The sequence below is a fragment of the Gymnogyps californianus genome, chromosome 1 (genome assembly GCF_018139145.2).
Source record: "Gymnogyps californianus isolate 813 chromosome 1, ASM1813914v2, whole genome shotgun sequence".
In the NCBI taxonomy this organism is placed as follows: Eukaryota; Metazoa; Chordata; class Aves; order Accipitriformes; family Cathartidae; genus Gymnogyps; species Gymnogyps californianus.
The window spans coordinates 217,121,485-217,141,427 of NC_059471.1; the positions used below are offsets into that span (position 1 = coordinate 217,121,485).

A 19,943-nucleotide genomic window follows, 5' to 3' on the forward strand; every position below is an offset into this window, starting at 1 on the left:
TTTCAGTTTGAGGGAGAGTTCTTTGTGAAACTTTCCTAGTCTTTCTAAAGAAATTTGGAAATGGGAATTCTGTGGATTTTTTCCTAAAGTGTAGGAAAAATGCTTCAAATCTCCTGAATACTTTTTTTTTTTCCTTTCCAAAACTATCTATCTGCTGAATTCAGCCTGAACCATTTCAGCCAATCATTTGATTTACTGCTGCCTTCGCTCAAAAAACGTTGCCCCATGATAGGGGCTACTATCTATTTATGGGGCCACACTGAATGCCCTTTTTCCTCCATCTGTGGAAGGAGACCCACAGTCCTTACCTGCCAACCTAATATTTAGACAGATTTACACCGTGTCTCTCCATGTTTGCTCAGGTCGTGGTATAGCCTACATGCTAAAGGAGTTATTTCAGTCCTCCAGAGGGATGAGACCAAATTTCCCTCACACGATGGTGCTCGTGACTGATGGGCAATCCCAGGATGACGTGTTGCCGCCAGCCAGACTAGCCCATGCTTTGGGTAAGAGTTGCCCTGTTGCATTTCCCTGAGGCCTTGGTTCTCCATGAATTTCCAGGGGGTTGAGGGTGGTACGTTATGTGATGTGTGGACTTTGAGTGCAGTGTTGGCTTTCTTCACTCCTTTCTTCTTTCTGTTCCTAGCTTGAGTGTCTTGGTTTGCTATAACACACACACGCTGCTTCAGGTGAGTTCTCGCGTGGCTACTGGAGTACCTGATCCCAGCAGAGGTTATTAACAGGAAGATTGTGATGAGGGGTTTGGAAACTCTGATCATCTCAAATATTTTTGCTTCTGTTGAGTGAGCGATGTGTTTCAGGGATCCGCATCATTGCTGTGGGTGTCTCAGGAGCTGACCCCGTTGAGCTCAACAGCATCTTGCTGCAGCAGAACCTCCAGAACGTTTTCTACGTCAGCACGTTTGACGACTTCCCCCAGATCCTCCGAGAGCTGATAGAAGTAATTTGTTCTGACCCTCAGCCTTCAGGGGCCCAGCTACCATCTGGGGAGGTGAGCTACTTCACAGACCTTTGAATATAAGCCAGCTTGCTTGGTGCGGGTCATGCACAAGGGCAATCTTCTTCCCTGAGAAAAGTTTCAAAGCAAAGTCAGAATGGATTTAGGACACTGGGTCCAATCCTGACCTCACTTACAGTCCAAGCCTAGACATAAGGAACCAAATCTTTGAAATCAAGGGAGTGGAATTGGGGAAGCCAGAATACATCTTTGAAAGTTTTGTTGCATAAGGCCACTGTGGGGGCAGAGCACTTGGAAGTATTATAAATTCATTGCCCTCTTCTAACTCCAGTTGATGGGTCATTGGTATGGATGTGAGCTCATCTGCAAAGTATCTCCAGCAGTGATATTTTATGGCTGTTTCAATGAAAAGATTGGTGATAAAAAAGCACAGTGACCTCTTGAGACCTGTTGAAGGTTGGTGTTTGACGTCTGGTTCCAAAACCTGGAGAATCACTAATCTAAGCCAAATTCCATGCTGTAGGTTGCCAGACATGAAGCCGACGAGCAATTGCCGTTTGGTGACACAGGGAGCAAGCCACACGTCCCTAATCCATCATCAGCTGAACCACTTATCCAAAAAGAAGAGGAGGCTTGTGGTCCCTGGTGTTTAAAGGTGAGAATTAGTTCACTGGTGTGTCTGTTCAGGGGATTGTATTTCAAAGAAACATTGATCACTGCTCTGATCAGGTCACTTCTCATACCTGTGTGGTGTGCAGTGCAGTTATATCAGTGTCAAGACCTTTAACTTTGGAAACGATGTCCATGTTTAGGGAGGTCATCCTACAAGTTGCCATTTCAGCATGGGAAATGCAGCAGCCTCCTGTGCTCCTTCCCAGCAAACCAATGAAATGCAAGTCTTCCATAGATCCTCCTTCATATCTGCCAGTCCCATGCAGACGTCCCAGATGTTCTGTGGCATCTCAGATGATAGCTCTAGACTCCATGTGAGCCACTGAACAGACCAACAAGCTGCCGCTGCTCCTTACTTCAGAAATAAAATGTCGGGAGGCAAATCTACCCACTCCTCCTATCAAGCAGAAAGCCAGAGGACATGAAGAACGGTAGGACAGCCCCAGAGCCCATGTGCTGGTCTAGTGAGTTTACTGATGTGGCTGTAGCCAGCAAGACCGAACAGTCTATGTTAGCCTCACTGGAGAAAATTAGGGTCTCCGTAGTAGTTGGTGGACAGCTAGTCAGTGTGGTCAGCAAAGACTGGTTGTGATTCAGTTCATAGGTAGGTGTCCACACTGGCAGAATAGCTCAGATGGTGATGTTTCTGCTGTGGCAGTCTAAAATGAGGTGAGATGAATGTTGTCCATGGATGGTTGAATTAGGGTCTTTATTTCATCTCTGCCAAACTCCTTTCCACAGTTTCTTCCATGGGGGAGAAGAATTGCATTGACACTACCCTGAAGTCTTGCAGATATGTAACCAAGAATATTTAGAGTCTCTCTGAGCCAACAAGAAGATCCTGAACTGTAGATGTGACATGGGCCAAGACTTCTTGAGGCATCGATATGTTCCCTGACTGCATTTTGTCCTCACACAACTCTGTGTTCTCCATCCTGTTCTCCCAATTTCAGTGCAAGCCAGAGACTAAATAAATAATGCGTGACCTCCAAGGGACTTTAAATAGTCTGAGGATATGAACAGGTCTCCTGGATGGTCAACTTTGCTTCTTCCTTTTGTTGCATAAGCCAAGGAGTGTGCTAGTCTGTGTTTCATGGTCACTCTGGTTTGACTTTATTTGCCATCCTTTGGTGGATGATAATTTCCTGATCATTTGTTCTATTTTCCTTTTCCTTTTCCTTTCAAGAGCTTCAGGGGCTCACCGGCTCATGGAGGCTATGACCCATACAGCTTTACTACAAAGGGAGAGAAAGGAGAGCGGGTGAGTCCACCAGCATGAACCATCCACTCGGTTAATTAATATGCAACTGAATGATTAGAACCAAGGAAGAGATCTAGCAAAGAATCATCTTCAGATCTTTTATGTTGGTGTTTTGATATATCCTGCTCCGTGCTGGCTTTGAAAATCAGGCAAAAGGGAACTAATGTGTGTGTGTGTGCTGGCAATTGGGGATTCTCTCAAGCAGTACAGGAAGCTAGTGCTGCATGAAGCTGTTTGGGTTTGCAGGTCTGGGGCCATAACCTGCATGCTGTTACTTTCCATATGTTTAGGGTCTACCTGGGAAGGATGGCATTCCTGGGCTGCCGGGCAGACCGGGGCGGACAGGTCTTCCTGGTCCCCCTGGACTCATGGTATGTATTTGTTTTTAAAAACTTTGTCAAAGTGCCATTTAAGAGAAGAGTGAGCATGGCTCTCAAATATCTCTCTCTCTCCTGTTTTGCAGGGTCTCCCTGGCATCCAAGGTGATATTGTAAGTATTCTGAATGCAGCAAAGATGATCAATACAGTGAAACCCTAAAGCTTTGCTTTTCAAGCCTTTCAAAGGCCAGTTGTGCTGAGCAGGACAGGAAGCCCAAGTGACCCATTTTGCCTTTATGAGGGGCTGTTGCTGTCACCAAATAGCTCCAAACAGGTTTCCTTCTGTTCAGAGATCTGGCAAATCATGCAACACAACATGGGCACACTTCTAACCAAGTAACCCTCAATGAACCAGAGCTGTCCAGAAGAAGACCAAGGACTATGAACCCTGTCTTCAGTTATATATATCAATCCTACTGCATAGTCACCAGCAGCCTCATTTGCTCACAGACTTCCCATACACAAATTGTTCACGCAACAGTTCATAGCGTTGCTTCAAAAACATGCATCTGGCTAGACCAGCCAAACCTCAGGTGCCCTTGTTTTTGCTGTACTAATTGCTCCATGCTGTTGATGTCATTGGTGATGGCACAGCTTTGCACACTAGATCAGCAGTCACGAATGTCCCTCCCCTGCTTTTACCAGGGCTCTCTTAGTAGACAACTGTGTTTGACCAGCTAAATCACCCTTGGCTCTGAGAGCTGTATTGAGAAGGGACTGGTACCAAGGTGCCCAGGTCATTTGAGATGCCCTAGGATTGCCAAGGCAACCATGCAGGGCTGATAAAATATGGGTCTTGATGGACACTTCTGAAGTGAGAGCTGGAGGCCAGGCAGGTATGAGAGCGCGTCACAAATGGCACAAGACACCAGTGCATGTGTAATTGAACTGAGCCCCTGACCTCCGTTGGCTGCAACGGGGTGTAAACAGCCAGCTGTTGTGCAGAAACAACATTTCAGTGGCACCATCTTGAACTTAACTCCATCTTTTGGGCTCGATTCAGTTGCTTAAAGAGTCCTCTCATGTCATTTGAGATGCGCCGTTATCCCACCCATCCTCCAGCTGGTGCTCCAGAAGGACACGTCTCCCATAAATCCTGCGTATTGTCTGCCAGCCCTGTGCCTTGGGTACCTGGGGATATCTCAGGTATCCCAGGACACTCATGTTTGGGCATCTGGATCAAACTGCCAGTGTCTGTGATGGGGTAGCACTTATAACAAGGGTTGTGATGTTTGTGAGCCGTGGTTTGCATGGATCACAGGAGTCCGACACAAACCATTGCAGCCACTGAATGCCCCTTCTGACTCTGTTTACCTTTTCCTGGTGGATTAAATAAGCAGCAGTCCCCCATTCCTCACAGCATCCAGTGGTGCTTGAATGGGCTACACTTTCACTACATCAGGTGTGCATCCTACGTGCACCCATCACTGGAGAAGGACATACAACACATTGGCCCCACGGGTGACACATACATGACTGTCATCAATGTTGGGACCAAAACCTGTTTTCATGACCACTTTAAAAGTGAATGAAATGTTATTAGAGACAGATCTGTAACCTGAACATAGAATCATAGAACAGTTTGGGTTGGAAGGGACCTTAAAGATCATCTAGTTCCAACCCCCCTGCCATGGGCAGGGACACCTTCCACTAGACCAGGTTGCTCAAAGCCCCATCCAACCTGGTCTTGACCACTTCCAGGGATGGGGCATCCACAACTTCTCTGGGCAACCTGTTCCTGTCCCTCACCACCCTCATAGTGATGATCCCACAATGATGGTCTTGCGGGTGCTTTGCTATTTAATGCTGCAGGATTTATTTTTAATTCCAGGGATCTCCTGGCTATCCAGGACCAGTGGGGCCAAAAGGAGACAGAGTGAGTTTCAATCCTGGGTTTCATTGGGAAAAAGCTATTGTATTGCTCTGATCTCTAATTTCTAAGCATTTGCGCAGTGAACTTTGGTGAATGTGAACTTCTGAGCTATATGTAACTAGCTCTACACTGCTAGTCTTCAGCTTGGGGAGTTGTCCTTCAGCTTTGCTAGGAGGAATCTAATGTCTTTATGGAGAAAAGTGCTCAGTCCTTATCACCGGCCCTTGGCGCATTTCAGTTGGTTATTTGCAGAAGGAGGTAGCACTTAGTTGGGTCATTCTGCCTTTCTGAGTTTCCACTATGAACAAACCTGTCTGCATACATTTAGGACACAAAAAGATAAGGCTTCAAGATCAGTTGTGGGCAGATCCCAGGAGCAGTTGTCCTGTCCTTCCCCCAGCCCCCAATGCACATTCCTCCTCCTTCCTTGCATCCACCTCAGCTGTCTGTATGGCTATAGATCAGGGAACAGATCCTGCTGAAAGCCAACCTCCTTTTTTTCCCCTGGGATTAATTTTCTTACACGCTGGTAAGCAAAGCTTATGTCATGGCCGTGTGGTTTCTGGTACCTCTGCAAAAGAGTTGCTGCAAGCCGGTGGTTTGGGTTTGCAGTGCAGGGAGGGGCTGTTTGGTTTTAAAGTTGCTTACGCTGATCATGAAATTGCCCCTAAGTCGTGAGACCGCCTGTCTGCACCCCAATCTCCCAACGCAGCTGAGCGTGTGTCCTCCTCCCTTTGTGCGCAGGGCGAACCAGGCTATGTCCTGGGAGGAGTGGAGGTGATTCCTGGCCGAAATGGGCAGCCTGGCCCCCCTGTGAGTATCATACCCCAGGTGTGGTGGACCCTTCAGCCTCTCAAGGGCTGGCGGAGAAGCGAAGGGAGCTGGGAGAGAGCCCACATCCCTCCCTCTCCTGGTTTTCATTGTTGCAGGGACAGAAAGGGCAGCCGGGGGTTCCTGGGGTAGCAGGACCACCAGGTTTACCAGGTTTACCAGGGCCACAGGGGCCACCAGGGATCTCCATCAAGGTGAGCATGGTTACTTGAAGCATGGTTCTGTGATGTTGTACCACAGGAAGGGGAGACCCGGCATAGCCCATGATCCCTGGATGCTCTGTTCATTCAAGTGTCCTGGGAACACACATTTCTTCTCTCCATCATGGGATTCTCCCATTGAGGCATAAAAGAGGCACTCTGCAAAATGTTCCTGTCATCAGGGCCCTGCTGTCCAACACGGTGGGAATCGATGATGGAGCTTGAAAAGGTTACGGTCAGCCTTGTCTGACATGGGACTAGATTCAGTGGCCACTAAGACTTTTCCAGCTCCAGGTCCCTAGGAGGGTTTTTTGGTGGCTGGAGTGAAATTCACAGGATCACTTGTGCTGTGCACAGCCAAAACTGGACTGATGGTTGTCACCAAATGTCTCCTTGCACTGGGAGTGGGTCAAAAAGTCTCAGCAGACACCAAGAGACCTAAACTCCCCTCTTCTACCCTAAGGGTGGGGCTTGACACCAGATGTTGCAGGTTGAGGGGTCTGGAGCATGCAAGATAGCAGATATCTCTACTAAAGCTCTGTCTTCCCTTGGGGGTGGGAGTTTTGGTCTCTGGGCTTGTCAGCCTGCAGGAGCTTTTTGCTGGGACTAAGTTTAGAGAGGACCCCTTCTCTAAATTACCACCCCATGGTAATTCTCCTTGTCCTTTTTGTTTCAGGGCCAACCAGGAGATTCAGGTATCAGGGTAAGTACCTGAGACTGGCTTTCACTTTTGCATGTGATGAGAAGCCTTTTATTATTATTATTTCTAAGCTGCCCAATAGGCTCTGGTTTCCATACTTACCAGATGTCCATGAAGACCCATAAAGGGCTGCTGGGACATGCAGTAAGACTCCTGTGCTTCATGCAGGGCCCTCGTGGGAGGAATGGCCTCAAGGGTGACAGAGGAGGCATGGGAGAGCCGGTGAGTGGTCCACCAATGGCCAGTTGCTGAGGAAGAGCTGCCGGCCACGGTGGGAAGGGGCCGTTGGCCTCGAGATGCCCTCTGCCACATGGGGTGGGTGTAGAGGGACAATGTCTACTGGCAGTTCTCATCAGCCACCACTTTGGGATGCCTCACTCTGCTGACGAGGTCTGGCAGATTAAGCAGGGCCAATTAAGCATTTCTCACTTTGTCAGCTTCATCCTGTTGACCTGTCACTCAGGAATTGCCAAAAGGGAAATGTTAGAAACCCAGCAAAGACACGGGGTAACAGCCATTCGTTTTGCCAAAAGCAAGGACATGCTCTTCTTCATGGCAAGGAGCAAAGCTGTGAGAAGTGCATCCATCATGGTGCTCACCATGATGATAAACTGTGTGGTGCAGTCAGTCATGTTGGCAGATGATAACAAATGTCACCTGATGAAGGCTAGTCCAAAGTGACAGTGATTCACCCTTGAGCCCCCCCTGTCTCCATCACCCATGGAGGAGCTGAGTGCAACCCTGCTCCTTCCCACATGCCACTCCCCGGTCTCAGGAGGACGGAGAAGAACTGGGGCAGGTCCAGAGGAGGGCAAGAAGGCGGATCAAAAGCATGGGACAGCAAATGGACCAAGCTGGCAGCAGATTCGAGACAAACAAAAGGAGGTTGTTCTTCACAGAAGTCCCACAAGGATATTTGGGGTGTAGGAAGTTTGAGTTCAAGGCGGGATGAGAGAAGAAAAGAAGTCCATGGAGGACTACTAAGGGTAAAAGAAACCATGTTTGGTTTGGGAAGTCCCTGCATTACAAACAGCTCAAACGTGAAAGATTACTCAGGGACTATATGCATGTCCTGTTCTTGCATCCTTCCCGAGGTGCCTGTTACTCTCCATCATCATACATGGGTGCTTTTTTTGTTACCTTTGCCATACTGCAGAGCTATATCCCACAGACCAGCCTTTTCCATATGTCAGTCTTCACCATTTCTACGCCAGCAGCATTACTATGGTCACCCCCTTACAGCAACACAGCCATGAAGAGCCACTGGAGAAGGCACCCACTGCCAAATCAACATGGGTACCCAGGTTCTATCTTCCCATGTAACAAGCAAACATATCTTTATTTTCCCTTCCTGAGTAAAACCAGTGATCCATAGCCTATTTGTGAGGAAAAAGGAAATTTGGGAATACATAAACATCTCTATAAATCCTAAGTTACAAAGGAACTGTTAAGATGGGCACATTAGGATATACATTTCACTGTTTGTGGTTCTGCAGACTTAAACTTTTTCTTTAGTATAATTGGTAACAAGCAGTTTAGAAGAAAAGTATTTGATGATGTATCTTCTTTTTCAGGGGAAACCTGGCTTGCCAGGCCCTGTAGGGCTAGCTGGTGTTCCTGGACTGCCTGGACCAAGAGGAGAAAAGGTCATTACTCGTATCAGATGCTTGCTGAATCCATCAGCCCAAGGAGGAACTGAGAATAGCTGAGACAAAGTAATAGCAGGGTAGACAGTGCAAATAAAGTGGAAGCATGTAGGGATTTCCCCCCATTCCCCTCCACTCCCTGCTCATATGGGTTTGAGTTTGTGCATGGTAGAATAGATGCTCCATCTCCGTCCAAGCTCTTGTTTTCCTCGCAGTCCTTGTGTTTCCACCCAGTGGAAGATCTTTGCAGTTCCTGCTGTCAGGAGCAGTGTTTTCTCGCAAACACAGCCCAAGCCCTGCATGCTCCCTGTCCCCTGGATAGGGCTGCTTCATGGAATCCCCCACCCTGCTTCAAATGGTCACTGGAAACACCCACAGACCAGTGTTTTTAATTCTCTCCTCCAAGTCATTCTTTGCACCTTGCCTGAAGGTTACTGGCTAGACATATGTCTTAACCGAATGGTTACAGAGCAGATTTTTCCCCTCCTGCTTTGCAGGATGGCTAAGAGCAGAGCTCTGAAGCAGATAGCTGGGTAGGACATATCATGCTCTACAATTTTGGGGATCAGCTTTCTTGGGTGCAATGCTGTGTTTACCTTGCAGGGGATGGCAGGAACTGGCATTCCTGGCGCTGTTGGCCCAAAGGGGGAAGAAGGAGAGCAGGTGAGTTGGCAATTTTGCAGTGAGACTTGCAGCTAAAGTCCCCTTGGAGGGCTCAGTGTCTCCAAAGTCACCTCCAATACCTCTTTTTTAGGTTTTACTCAGAGGGAGCATCCTGTGGTTATAAATGGAAAGGGTCAGAGAAGCGAAGACATGGGTTTTAAAGTCTGAGTTTTCACTATTTCTTCTGTTTTTTCAGGGGGTGATGGGACCTCCAGGAGCACCAGGACCAAAGGTGGGTACTGAAATGCTGAACCTGAGTCCCTGTGCCTGGTACTCAGGTGTCAAGGAAAGCATCTAGCTCTAACCATCATCGTAGGCTGTGGGAATGTTGACCCCTTACTCAAAAGCAACGAAAGGGAATAATTTTACACATCAGCAGTCACTGGCCTGTGGAAGTCATTGCTGCAGGCTTGCTGCAGAGACCTAGAATGATAGCAAGATGCGGTATTTTAATAAAATAATAAATGCCTTCTTTTTGGCCAGTGAGACTCTGCAGAACTGTAGTAATTGACATTGAATGTGTTTTGGGAAGAACATGCACCAGGGTTGATCCCAGCTCTGATGGGATGAGGATGGAGGAAGATGTAAGGAGCAGATTGTCTCACATCTTCATTTTGGACACCTTCCTCCGAACCATCCAGGCCCAGACTCATTCCCACCTAATTAAATGCCTGAGTCATTTAATGTCGTAGTGCCAGGATGCCTCTCTCAGTGGAGAAAGATGAGCCCTGTGAGAGCTGATACAGCCCATCCTGGAGTTTGAGTTTTCTTCTGGAAGTGCCCATCTTTTTCCAGCTGTTGGGGGAGAAGGAAGCCTTGACTTGACCAATTCTCTCACCTTGCTTAAGAGCCTGGGGTTGGTGGGGAGGAATGACTTTGGTGTCCTGGTGCTGCCAGAGGAAAGGGACCGGACAAATGTAGTTCCAGTCCAAATCTGGCAACTCTGCCAGGAACCCAGGGAAGACGATGCATGGCAAGGACTGGTCAGGAAGGGACTCATGGCTGGCAGGAATATTTTCTTTCAGACTGCTGCCTATCTCCCAGCTCTCACTACTCATGGAGATGTGGAAGTTCGACTCCAGGGCTTCTCCATGCAACAAAATACCTGGAAAGCTGCGGGTGCAGGAGGAATCAGCTGATCTTGGCATGTACAGGGACGATTGCTGTAGGAGGGAGGAGACTTTCTCCTGAGCCAGGAGAAATGGCTCTAAATTCAGTTTCGAGTGGGTGTTTGGTTTTTCCTGAAGCATCTGGCTTGAGCTCATGCTGGAAGTTTGACACTGGAGAAAGACTCAAGGAGTCTGAATTTTCCCTGGTACGGGGAGTGCCAGGCATGGGTTTAGGTGGTACCTAAGCCATCTCAGCATGGTTCCAGGTTGTTATGGCTCTTGGAGGAGCAACCACTTAGGAGTGGGTTGTATGGCTCTTTGCACACCCCCTTCTCCAGGTAACTCAGGATATACTCTCTGAGTTACTGCTGATGGCCAAACGGATCTGAGTCACTGATTTATTTCAGGTCCATTAAGCTCAAAAAATGTCCATGTTGAACACAAAATAAATTATTTTCATAGTTCCAAGAAAGCTGGAAAATTAAGGAAAAAATAATATCCAAGGAAATGATTCATTCAGCCCGAAACAAAGTGGTTTGCTTCCCTTTGCAGTGGTGCTTTTTTATTTCATAAAACAGAAAAGGATCTTAAATCTGTAAAGTGTTTGCAAGTGCTAACAGCCAGTTTGCTCCTCATGTCTTAGCTCTTCACAAGAGCAAACACCTCCTTGAGCTGCCCAGTCCTGATCCACACAAGTATGGGTCTGTGGCTGGGTGTTTCATGGACTCCCCTTGAGAAAGAGCAAAATTTGGCAAGGTGCTCACTGGTGAGGTAACTGTTGACGTTGCCCATGAGCTCATTGAGCTCTTTCTGAGATGACAGCAGGGGGTGCAGGAGGCAATCACAGCTGCTCTCTTTTGCTTAAGGTTGAGCCAGGACCACCTGGGGAAGGAGAACCAACTGGGCCAAGGGTGTGCCTCCAAATGAACCAAATCAGAAGGAAGTTTTAAAAATTAAGATAAAAAAAAGGAATATGTAAATACAGAACCCACTGTAACTGGGTCCTGGACCGGTATCTCACCTTGCTCCTCTTGGTTGTGCTCAGCCTCTGAGCTAAGCCTGGACCCACCCCGCAGCCCCAGACCTGCACATTATCTGTGCTGTAAACTCCCAACTTTTCCAAGAGACTGTCTCATCTTCAGCTCTCAAGCTCCTTGGGAGGATGCAGTATGATCAAGCTCAGGATAGTCCATATAAACATGTAGTAATATATGTATATTATATAGTAGATGATTATGATATAACTATATAGTAACTATATATTATAATATGCATGCAATTTAATATTAGGCATTATATATAAAGTATATACAGTAATATTTTTGATTATACAAGATATCTTAATATATTATAGGTACTATACAGGTAATTAATATGCAATATACAATATATAAATGCATGGACCATATATATAACATATGCTATATACTATATATGACATATATGTGAAAAACTTCTTTTTTTCTTTTTTCTTTTTTTTTAATTTGCTTTCCCCGCTGCTTTCACAATCTCCAGTGGAGGGAACAGGCTCGGCATGCTCTTCGGCAGCGTACGAGCCTCCAGGCTCATCCTGCTCTGCCAGTGGAGCCTTGTCTTAACGAAAGCATCTTCTGTTTTCCAGGGTAACAAAGGGCAAGGTGGTGTTAAAGGGGAAAAGGTGAGACTGGCCAGCACTGGAGCGCAGAGTAGGAGGGGAAGAGGCGCTGGCTCTGTTTTTGGGCTCAGAACAGAGCAGTTGAGGTATCTGATTGGAGATCCAGAGGGAGGGAATCTGAGGTCCCACCAAATGCTTCTCCCAGTCTGGCCAGACGTAACTGGGCCACGTAGCTACACGCCATGTAACTGCAAGGTTCAGGAGTTCGCTGCTGCTGAAGGAGCTCTCGTGCATGGGATAGACCTTGCAGCAATGGTAAATCCCGGGACAGTCTGCGGCTGACAAACCAACCTCGAATACTCTTTGCCGGTCCATACTGAGTATTCACAGGTTGCTTTTATTGAGCTGTATTTCAGGTTTGCTGTTTTTACAGCTCCCCCAGCTGCACTTGTTCTGTGCATGCGTTTGATTATAACCTCAAAGATCGAAAGAGACAGCAGCGTTTTTTCCTAAGAATAGCTACGGTAATGAAAAATGGAAATAGGCTGTCGATCTTCCTTGAGCCAGTGCGCCTTGCAGGAGCAAGGCCCTGCAAGCAGAGCGGGTACATGTACTTGCAGCTTCCAGCTCTGAGCAGAGTCCTGGGGTTGGGTTAGGCAAAACACTGACCTGGTCTGGTAGCTCCCATGCATCTCATGGCTGTCTTCATACCTTTTCTTGTCTGCAAAGGACCATCTTTGATAGCTTTACCTGGGATGAGAGCTTGCCGCTCTGCACTTGGTCTCCTGGTAGATGGCAACCAGGCGTGCTAGAGATAGCCTTGGGGATTTCCATCTCTCACCCTAGAGCCCTTATAGCTGTCTGGCAGAGGTGTCTTGTAGTCAGTGAAAAATTGGGCTGAAGAGCTTCCTCCCTCCCTCCCTCCCTCTGGCTGGGAGCTTCTCACTACAGCAGGGACTGAAAGTGCTGAATCAGTTTTCAGTCTGGTGGAAATTCTCTTTTGATGTCTTACAGGGACTCCCAGGACCTCCAGGGCAGAAAGGAGACCAAGTAAGTCAAACAGTATGAGAACAACATGTTTCACTAGCTCAGGTGAAGATGTTCTGACTTTCCCCAGCTTGTTCCATGTGTGCAGCTCTTGCAAGTGCAGTTGAGTGTGTTTATGGGGAGCTTACGCAGAGGTGAAGCCAGCAGGGATGCACTTGAGCTCCACCACAAGCTCAGCGTCTCCTCTCTGTTTTGCTCTTGTGCTTCTAAGATGAGTTTTGAGCTGTTTTAAGGAACGGATCAGGGAGAGCAACGAGCAGAAATTTTTCATTGCCCCAGGTTGTTCATTTTATGTCCTCTTGCCTTGCAGGGGAACCCAGGATTTCCAGGTGCTCCAGCTATGGGGGTAACTATGAGTGAATTACAGCCTTCTTGTGCTATAGCTATGCAGCATCACCACCAGCGGTGCCAGTAGACCAAAGACCGAGAGAGATGTGTCCCACTGAACTGCAGGAAGAACTAATGGACCTTTTCCTTGACCCTCCAGACAACTATGTCTTCTGTTCCCTTGCTACACTTCTTGTATTCCCAGCCCTGCACCTCAGTTGCCCACTGGCTCCTCAAAGGAGCTTCACTGCTGTGCAGGAAACATAAGGATAAAGCCTTCCCACCACTGAAGCCCTGTGCTACAGGCCTGTCCCCTGCTCAGCCTCCCCATTCACAATGGGGTTGTGCTGGTCCCTGCTGAGGAGGCACTGCTGATGGGTCTTATTTGCCTCATTCCCATGTGGAAACAGGGCTCCTACAGCTTCCTCTTCATGTCCCTTCAAATGCTAGGGCAGCTGTAAGGACAAACCTTGGTGGTGGCCATCTCTGCGTGCCCCACAGCATCACTGCAAGGCCTGTGGGAGCCGTTGGAGGTTGCATTAAGGACTGAGACCCACTACCAGGACAGACTGATGTGTCCTGGTGGATGCTTGAATGAGCAGGGTACCTTAGGTTTCTTTCCTAGCAACACTGACAGAATTGTGTTGGAGACACAAGGAAGGAAGACAGCTCTGTAGTCCTTAAACCCGGCTCAGGGCTGCTCTGCAGGGTTGTAGTGCAGTCATGAAGATTCATGGCTGTCCAAAGGTTGGTCCTTGGTGTGTGTTAGCAAAGGCTAGAGCAGCGATCTGCCAATTACCCCTTGCATGTGAGTGATCTTTCAGTCCCATCCCTGGAGCTAAAACCTACTGAAGTTGGTGGGATTCCTTCACAAGAGTCACTGGGTTTGGGATTTGGCTTGTAGCCCTTTCTGGTGTTTTATGACCCTGTGCAGGTGATGGGTTTCCTATCCCATAACAAGGCTGAGATTCTCTTGCTTTGGAAAAGGACCTCTCTCTGAAAAAAGACCCTCCTTTGAAAGGGAGATCTTTTTTCCCGAATAAGAAAACATTTCTGTGGTTTCTTTTTATCCTCAGGTTTTGGGACCTCCAGGCAAGAAAGGTATCAGGGTAAGTCCATTAATTAGCACTGCCTGAAACTTAGATGCGATGTTCATCTGAAAAAGCGAGGGCTGGACCATGTTTCACCATCTGAATCATATCTCCCTTGTGACTGACTGGAGAGGAGAGGTTGGAAAAGTAGCAATAATCTTGCCCTGCTGATATTTCTTTTGCTTTTATTAACATATTGTGCCTGTCATTCTCTTTCTAGCCCCAGTCCGTGGGGAAATTTGGGATTTTCATGTGCTAGTTTTAGAAGGCAGAGATCACTGAAGCACAGATCCAGCCCACTCACAGAAGCTACTTTCCAGCTAAGGGAGACATTGACATGAAATCAAAGCACAGCTGAGGCTGGAAGGGACTTCTGGAGGTCTCTAGTCCCACCTCCTGCTCAAAACAGAGCCAACTTCAAAGCTGGGTCAGGTTTCTCAGGACCTTGTGTGCTGAGCATCTCCACGGATGGAGATTTCCCCACCTCTCTGGGCCCCTGACCCAGTGTTTGTCCTCCCTGTGACTGGAGGAAATAATTTAATTTCTCAAACCAGGGAGATCTCTGAGATAGACCTGTTCCCTGACTATGTTGTCCATATTGTACATCTGCCTTATAGCACAGTGGATATAGTTCACTTTTACAGTGGCCTTGTGGTGGAACGTGGCCTGGAATATCTTAATTTTTTTTATTCTTGATAGCTCACTGCCAACCTGCAGAGAAATAAAAGATCTCCCTTATCCATGTAAGGAGTATTTACTGCAGGACTAACTCCTCTTGGCTTTTTGAAGGCTGACATTCATGAAATACCCTACAGTGCTTCATACCTCCCTCACCCCTTAGAGACAATGAGTTTTGTCCTTTTCACTGGGCTTGGATGTTGGAGCCACCTCCTTTCATTGGTCGTCTTGTCTAGCCTGCTTAGCATTGGTTAGCAAAAATGTCTCCTTTTAGGCTGGCTGCATTTAGGTAGTGGCCTGGGACCTGAATTTTATCCTGCTTATACCACTATAAATGCACACGTGGTGCTTTACAGTATACTAGTTGCATGGCTGGAGAGGGTGTAACTACTGTGATGGGTTTTGTATGGCAGAAGCCCAGGTACCACAGAGAAAGCTTCAGTGTAAACCCAAAGATGGATGGACGAGTGGATCTGGCAAAGGAATGGTTTTCAGAGTGTGTTAGACGTGCAAAATGCAGCTCTAGGGAGCCACATGAACAGGGCTTGGCTTCCTGCATGATATTATTAGCTTTGGGAATGTCTTTATTCACAGGGAGATACTGGGCCAACAGGGGCCCTGGGACCACAAGGAGACAAAGGAATACAAGGAGACAAAGGAGAGAAGGTAATGCACTTGCTTTTCTTGGCACAACCTTTGTGGGTAGAAGGGTTTGTTTTGTTTGTGTCCACAAAGGAAGCTCTGAGGCAGATTGAATTCCTTCCCGAGTCAGTGAGAGAGGCAGAGTTACCAATGCTCAGCTCACCCGGCTTCCCATGGTTGATGAAAATGCTTAGGATCTGCTCTGTCTTTTTCTGCTGGCTTCAGATGTGGAGATTTATGTCCTGAGCTTGGAAGCTGCTCTGGCAAGACACTGTATCTCCCCCTGCATCTTGCTTAGCACCAAACACAGCATTGGCAACTAACTCCCAGCACTTATAGCAAGGGCGGGAAGCCGGCTGACCCTCGAGAGGGCTGCAAAGTGGTGGTGGAGTGGAGACTGCTAACAGCGAGCATGGCATAGGACATGTTCCCAAGAGTGAGATAATGAACGGAGCACGGTCATGCCACCACAGCTTGTGCATGGCAATGGAAGAATTGAAGCCAAGATCTACAAGATCTGGATGGGAAAACCGAGGCACGTGCTGGGTTCCCCAAATAGCACTCTAGTGAAAGCTGGCTCTCCACAACAGCATCTCTCAGACGTGGCCAGGAGTGTGGTTAGGAGGGGAGGGATGTGGCAAAATGGGGAGGGAATCTGGGAGGTGGGAGTGGCACTGGGTTTAGCCCTAGCTGTCTTTCTGTCGTACGTAGAGGTGCAGAGAGGAAAAGCTCCCCAGGCATTACACTGAGACATGCATCGTCATTGATTTTTGCAGGGAAGTCCAGGTTTCGGCATTCCTGGTCAACCTGGGCTGAAGGGAGATCCAGGCGACAGGGTGAGTGGGGCAACACGCTGGATGTGGAAAGGGGAGGCCTAAAGAGGCAGATCAGAAGGTTCAGAGACAAAATCTCTCTGTCACCTCCATGCATGTGAATTTGCTGGCCTTCACCCACAAAACCTGTCACCAGCAAATTAATATTGGGATGGTGACAAGGAGCTGGGCTGTTACCCTGTGGTTGGTGAGCCCATGGTGGTCTTGTGTGATGGGAGAGTTTGCACCTGACTGTGGAAGACAGTGCTAAAAGAGGGGGCTTCTCCGAAATGCAGAGAGAGGATTGCTCGTGAGTCTGGAAGAAAGCACTGGTGGTCAATGCTCAACTGGTAATTCTGTGAACAGCAAAGCCAAGGAAGCCCCATTTCCAATGGCTTTGTGTCCTGAAGGTGAACTTGACCTTTATCTTCCTGACTTTTGTGTTTAAGAAGGTGCAAGCTTCTGGTGGCTCCCACGTGAGTTCACTGATGTCTCGTAAGGGTTGGGTTAATGCCTTGGTGTTCCTGCCTACGGGGATATTAATAGTCCCTTTCATTTTAAACCAGCCAAAACTTGCAAAACCTAACATCTCTGAGGTCCCCACCCCTCTATCAAAGCTAGTCATCAAAGTATTAATGGTTTCAAAGTGGGCAAGACAGGGGCATCTAGAAGGTGTGTGCTTACAGCAGCCCCTCTTACAACACTGTCTGTTTTCCCCTTCTCTGCATTTTACTACACTGTTTCAGCTGCTAATACCTGCAATCAAAGAGCAGCTTTGCAGCATTGAGTGTAATGTTTACACCCTTTAGATACAACAGAGGACCCTCACCTGAAATTATTCTACCTGTATCATTCTTGTGGTGTGACTAACGGTCTGTATTTCTGCAGGGAAATGTAGGTTTGTCTGGCAAACCAGGTCAGAAGGTGAGTCTATGCAGTGATTGCAACGTGTAAAGCATTGTCTCATGACTGATGTCTGTGTCACCCAAAGCAACTTGAGTCAGTGGGGTTTTATCTTTGCCATGGGGCTAGTGTCAAAACACAGGGAGTGTTCAAACGCTGAAAGGTCTGAACAAATCCTGCTTTGCTGGAGTCTCCATATGACACGCAGAGCCCTGCATAGAAAACCACTGAAAAGATGCAGGAAATGAGACCTTAAAAAATTCTGCAAATCCCAGCTTGTAGGATTTCTTCTAGAAAAGGTTCAAAACTGGTCAAGAGAGGTCTGGAAAACATCCCAAATGTGGTGTTTGTTCAGTGAATCTGTCTCGCTGTGTGCATTTCTCAAACAGCGTTGCTCCCCAGGCTTGGCTGAAGGAGTGTATGGATTTGGGAAATGTTACAGCATGATACATAGCCCAGTGAACGGAATATTTAGGCGGGATCAGCTTCATGGCCATGGAGAAATTGGATGTCTAAAGAGATAAATGAGATGCATCCAAGACAGGCTGCGTTAACAAGACGTGTTAATGCAGTTGCATAGTGGAGAAGGCAGTAAGAGGTATTTTTGGGTTGGGAGAAGGCATGATGAGGTGGTTGAGTTATGAGGAAGGTCTCTGTTGTACAAACATCAAGCAGAGCAGACGCGGAGGTACCCATCCATGAGAGCTCAACTGATTTTACATGGGAATAGAAGTTAAACCATGGAGGGGGAACTGACCGTGTGTCCACACCGCGCTCTCAAGACCAGACCTGTCTCCTGGGTCTCCACTAATGGCCACCTCATTTGAGCTGCAAAACTTCCTGGCGGTGGAGAACCTCAGAAAGGTCTGTCCTGCAGTGTTGGCCAAGGCTGCTCATGGGGTCTGGATGGACTACATTAGAGATGGATGCTTTTCAGCCTAGCCCGCGAAGCAAATATACCATGAGCACAGTCCTTCCTAGCGCAGAGTAGATGCTCTGAGCCCAAGCTTCAGCCAGGAGTGTGGAAGCAATTGCATGGCCATGGGGCCTGGCATGCTGTCTGAACCTGCCCCGCAATGTCTAAAATGTGAGGACTATGAAATGCAGAAGAGGAACGTAACAACAGTCTTGTTTTCTTTAGGGGGATATAGGTCTGAAAGGAGAAAAAGGTGAACCAGGATTACCTGGGAAACCAGGCGAGACCGGACTAAGAGGTAAAGATGTAAGTAGAAGCTAACAGTCCAGTCAGATGGTCGATGCTGAACCCCTTGGTACGCCACGCTTGTACCAAGCTAACAACCCCAGGTTATGGCCTTGCAATAGCAAGTAGGAACAAGTGACAAGACGGTACCAGTCAGAAACATACATGTTATACAAGCCTGGCTGGGCAAGAGACAGGTCTCAGCACAACAGTGGTCAACAAACGAGACTGGACAAACTACCTCTAATTAGGCATGATGGTTTGCTCATCAAGGGATCTAACTTCTCATTTGCTCTGTCCGTTCTTTCATTGCAAGTGAGGAGGTAGGTCCTTTGCAGATTGTCATTAGAGTGTGCTTTAGGCTGTGTTTCGGGAATGAGTCTCTTTGCCCTTGGTCTGGGAGGAACAAATGCGTGGCTCCATGGTATTTGTGTTACACTGCCTGGACGCAACATTCCTTACTTGTTATTCAACATCATGGGTTTTTGTCATTGAGTCGTGTCTGACGTGCAGGGAACTAGCACAGTGTGAACTAGCACAACAGCCCTGAAGGGCTTGCTTTTGGTTTTAGGGCATCATAGTTCCCTCTTAACAATCAAACAAAGTGGTCCCTCACAAAAGCATCATAACTAGCTTCTGGAAAGCCTCTCCTAACCACAGTCAGTGAAGACCTTTCTTCAGTTCAAAGGGCTGAGTTGATCCCTGAACATCAAGTGGAATAGGATCACCAAGGGAAGGCTTGAAAAAAAAAAAGCAGCCGTGTTTCTGATCCTGAGGCACTGCTGCCCAACACCCCTGACTTCAGAGTCACTGGTGATTTTACAGTAAGAGCTCTTAACCGGAGTAGGAAATTAGGGTAAAAAACTTGGTCACAGGTGGAAATGTAACTTAGCATTTTTGCGTTGTGTTGTAGGGAGAACCAGGGAAGAAAGGCACCTCTGGGAGCAAGGTAATCAATGGGGAGCCCACACCTTCCAGAGTTACATAGGTACCAAACACAGCAGGCTCACTCTCAGCTGGAGCTCTGGGTACGGCAGTGTAGGAGAAGGGCTGCACTGAGTTAGAGTGAAGGTCTATCCAGCCCAGCATCTCACCTCCAAGAGTGACCAACTTCCCTGGAGGTCCTGGGAACAATGCAAAAGCAGGATGTCCTGTGTGAGAGGTGGTGTCTCATGGGTTTGGTAGATTTTGCTTCCATGAATTTAGTCACCCCACATAAGCCTTTAACACCCTCAAATCCCCTGGGCAAGGCATTGCACAGGTTAGTTAAACAGCAGCTGGAAACGACACCCTTCATTTTGTTTTGAAGCTGACCCTTGCTCATTTTATTTCCTGT

The 19,943-nt window shown here is 47.6% G+C and overlaps 1 protein-coding gene across 1 annotated transcript in view; it reads left to right on the forward strand.

Annotated features, from left to right (window-relative positions):
* The window catches only part of LOC127024529 (collagen alpha-1(VII) chain-like), a 107,119-nt gene that overhangs the window by 26,777 nt on the left and 60,399 nt on the right, over positions 1-19,943 (forward strand). Inside the window, 19 exon segments of the mRNA XM_050909132.1 lie at positions 363-506; positions 822-1,012; positions 2,838-2,912; positions 3,203-3,283; positions 3,376-3,402; positions 5,122-5,166; positions 5,908-5,976; positions 6,093-6,188; positions 6,871-6,897; positions 7,063-7,116; positions 8,469-8,540; positions 9,144-9,203; positions 9,400-9,435; positions 12,921-12,956; positions 14,357-14,389; positions 15,644-15,715; positions 16,468-16,527; positions 17,392-17,419; positions 18,558-18,628. Coding sequence (XP_050765089.1) covers positions 363-506; positions 822-1,012; positions 2,838-2,912; positions 3,203-3,283; positions 3,376-3,402; positions 5,122-5,166; positions 5,908-5,976; positions 6,093-6,188; positions 6,871-6,897; positions 7,063-7,116; positions 8,469-8,540; positions 9,144-9,203; positions 9,400-9,435; positions 12,921-12,956; positions 14,357-14,389; positions 15,644-15,715; positions 16,468-16,527; positions 17,392-17,419; positions 18,558-18,628 — 1,277 coding nt within the window.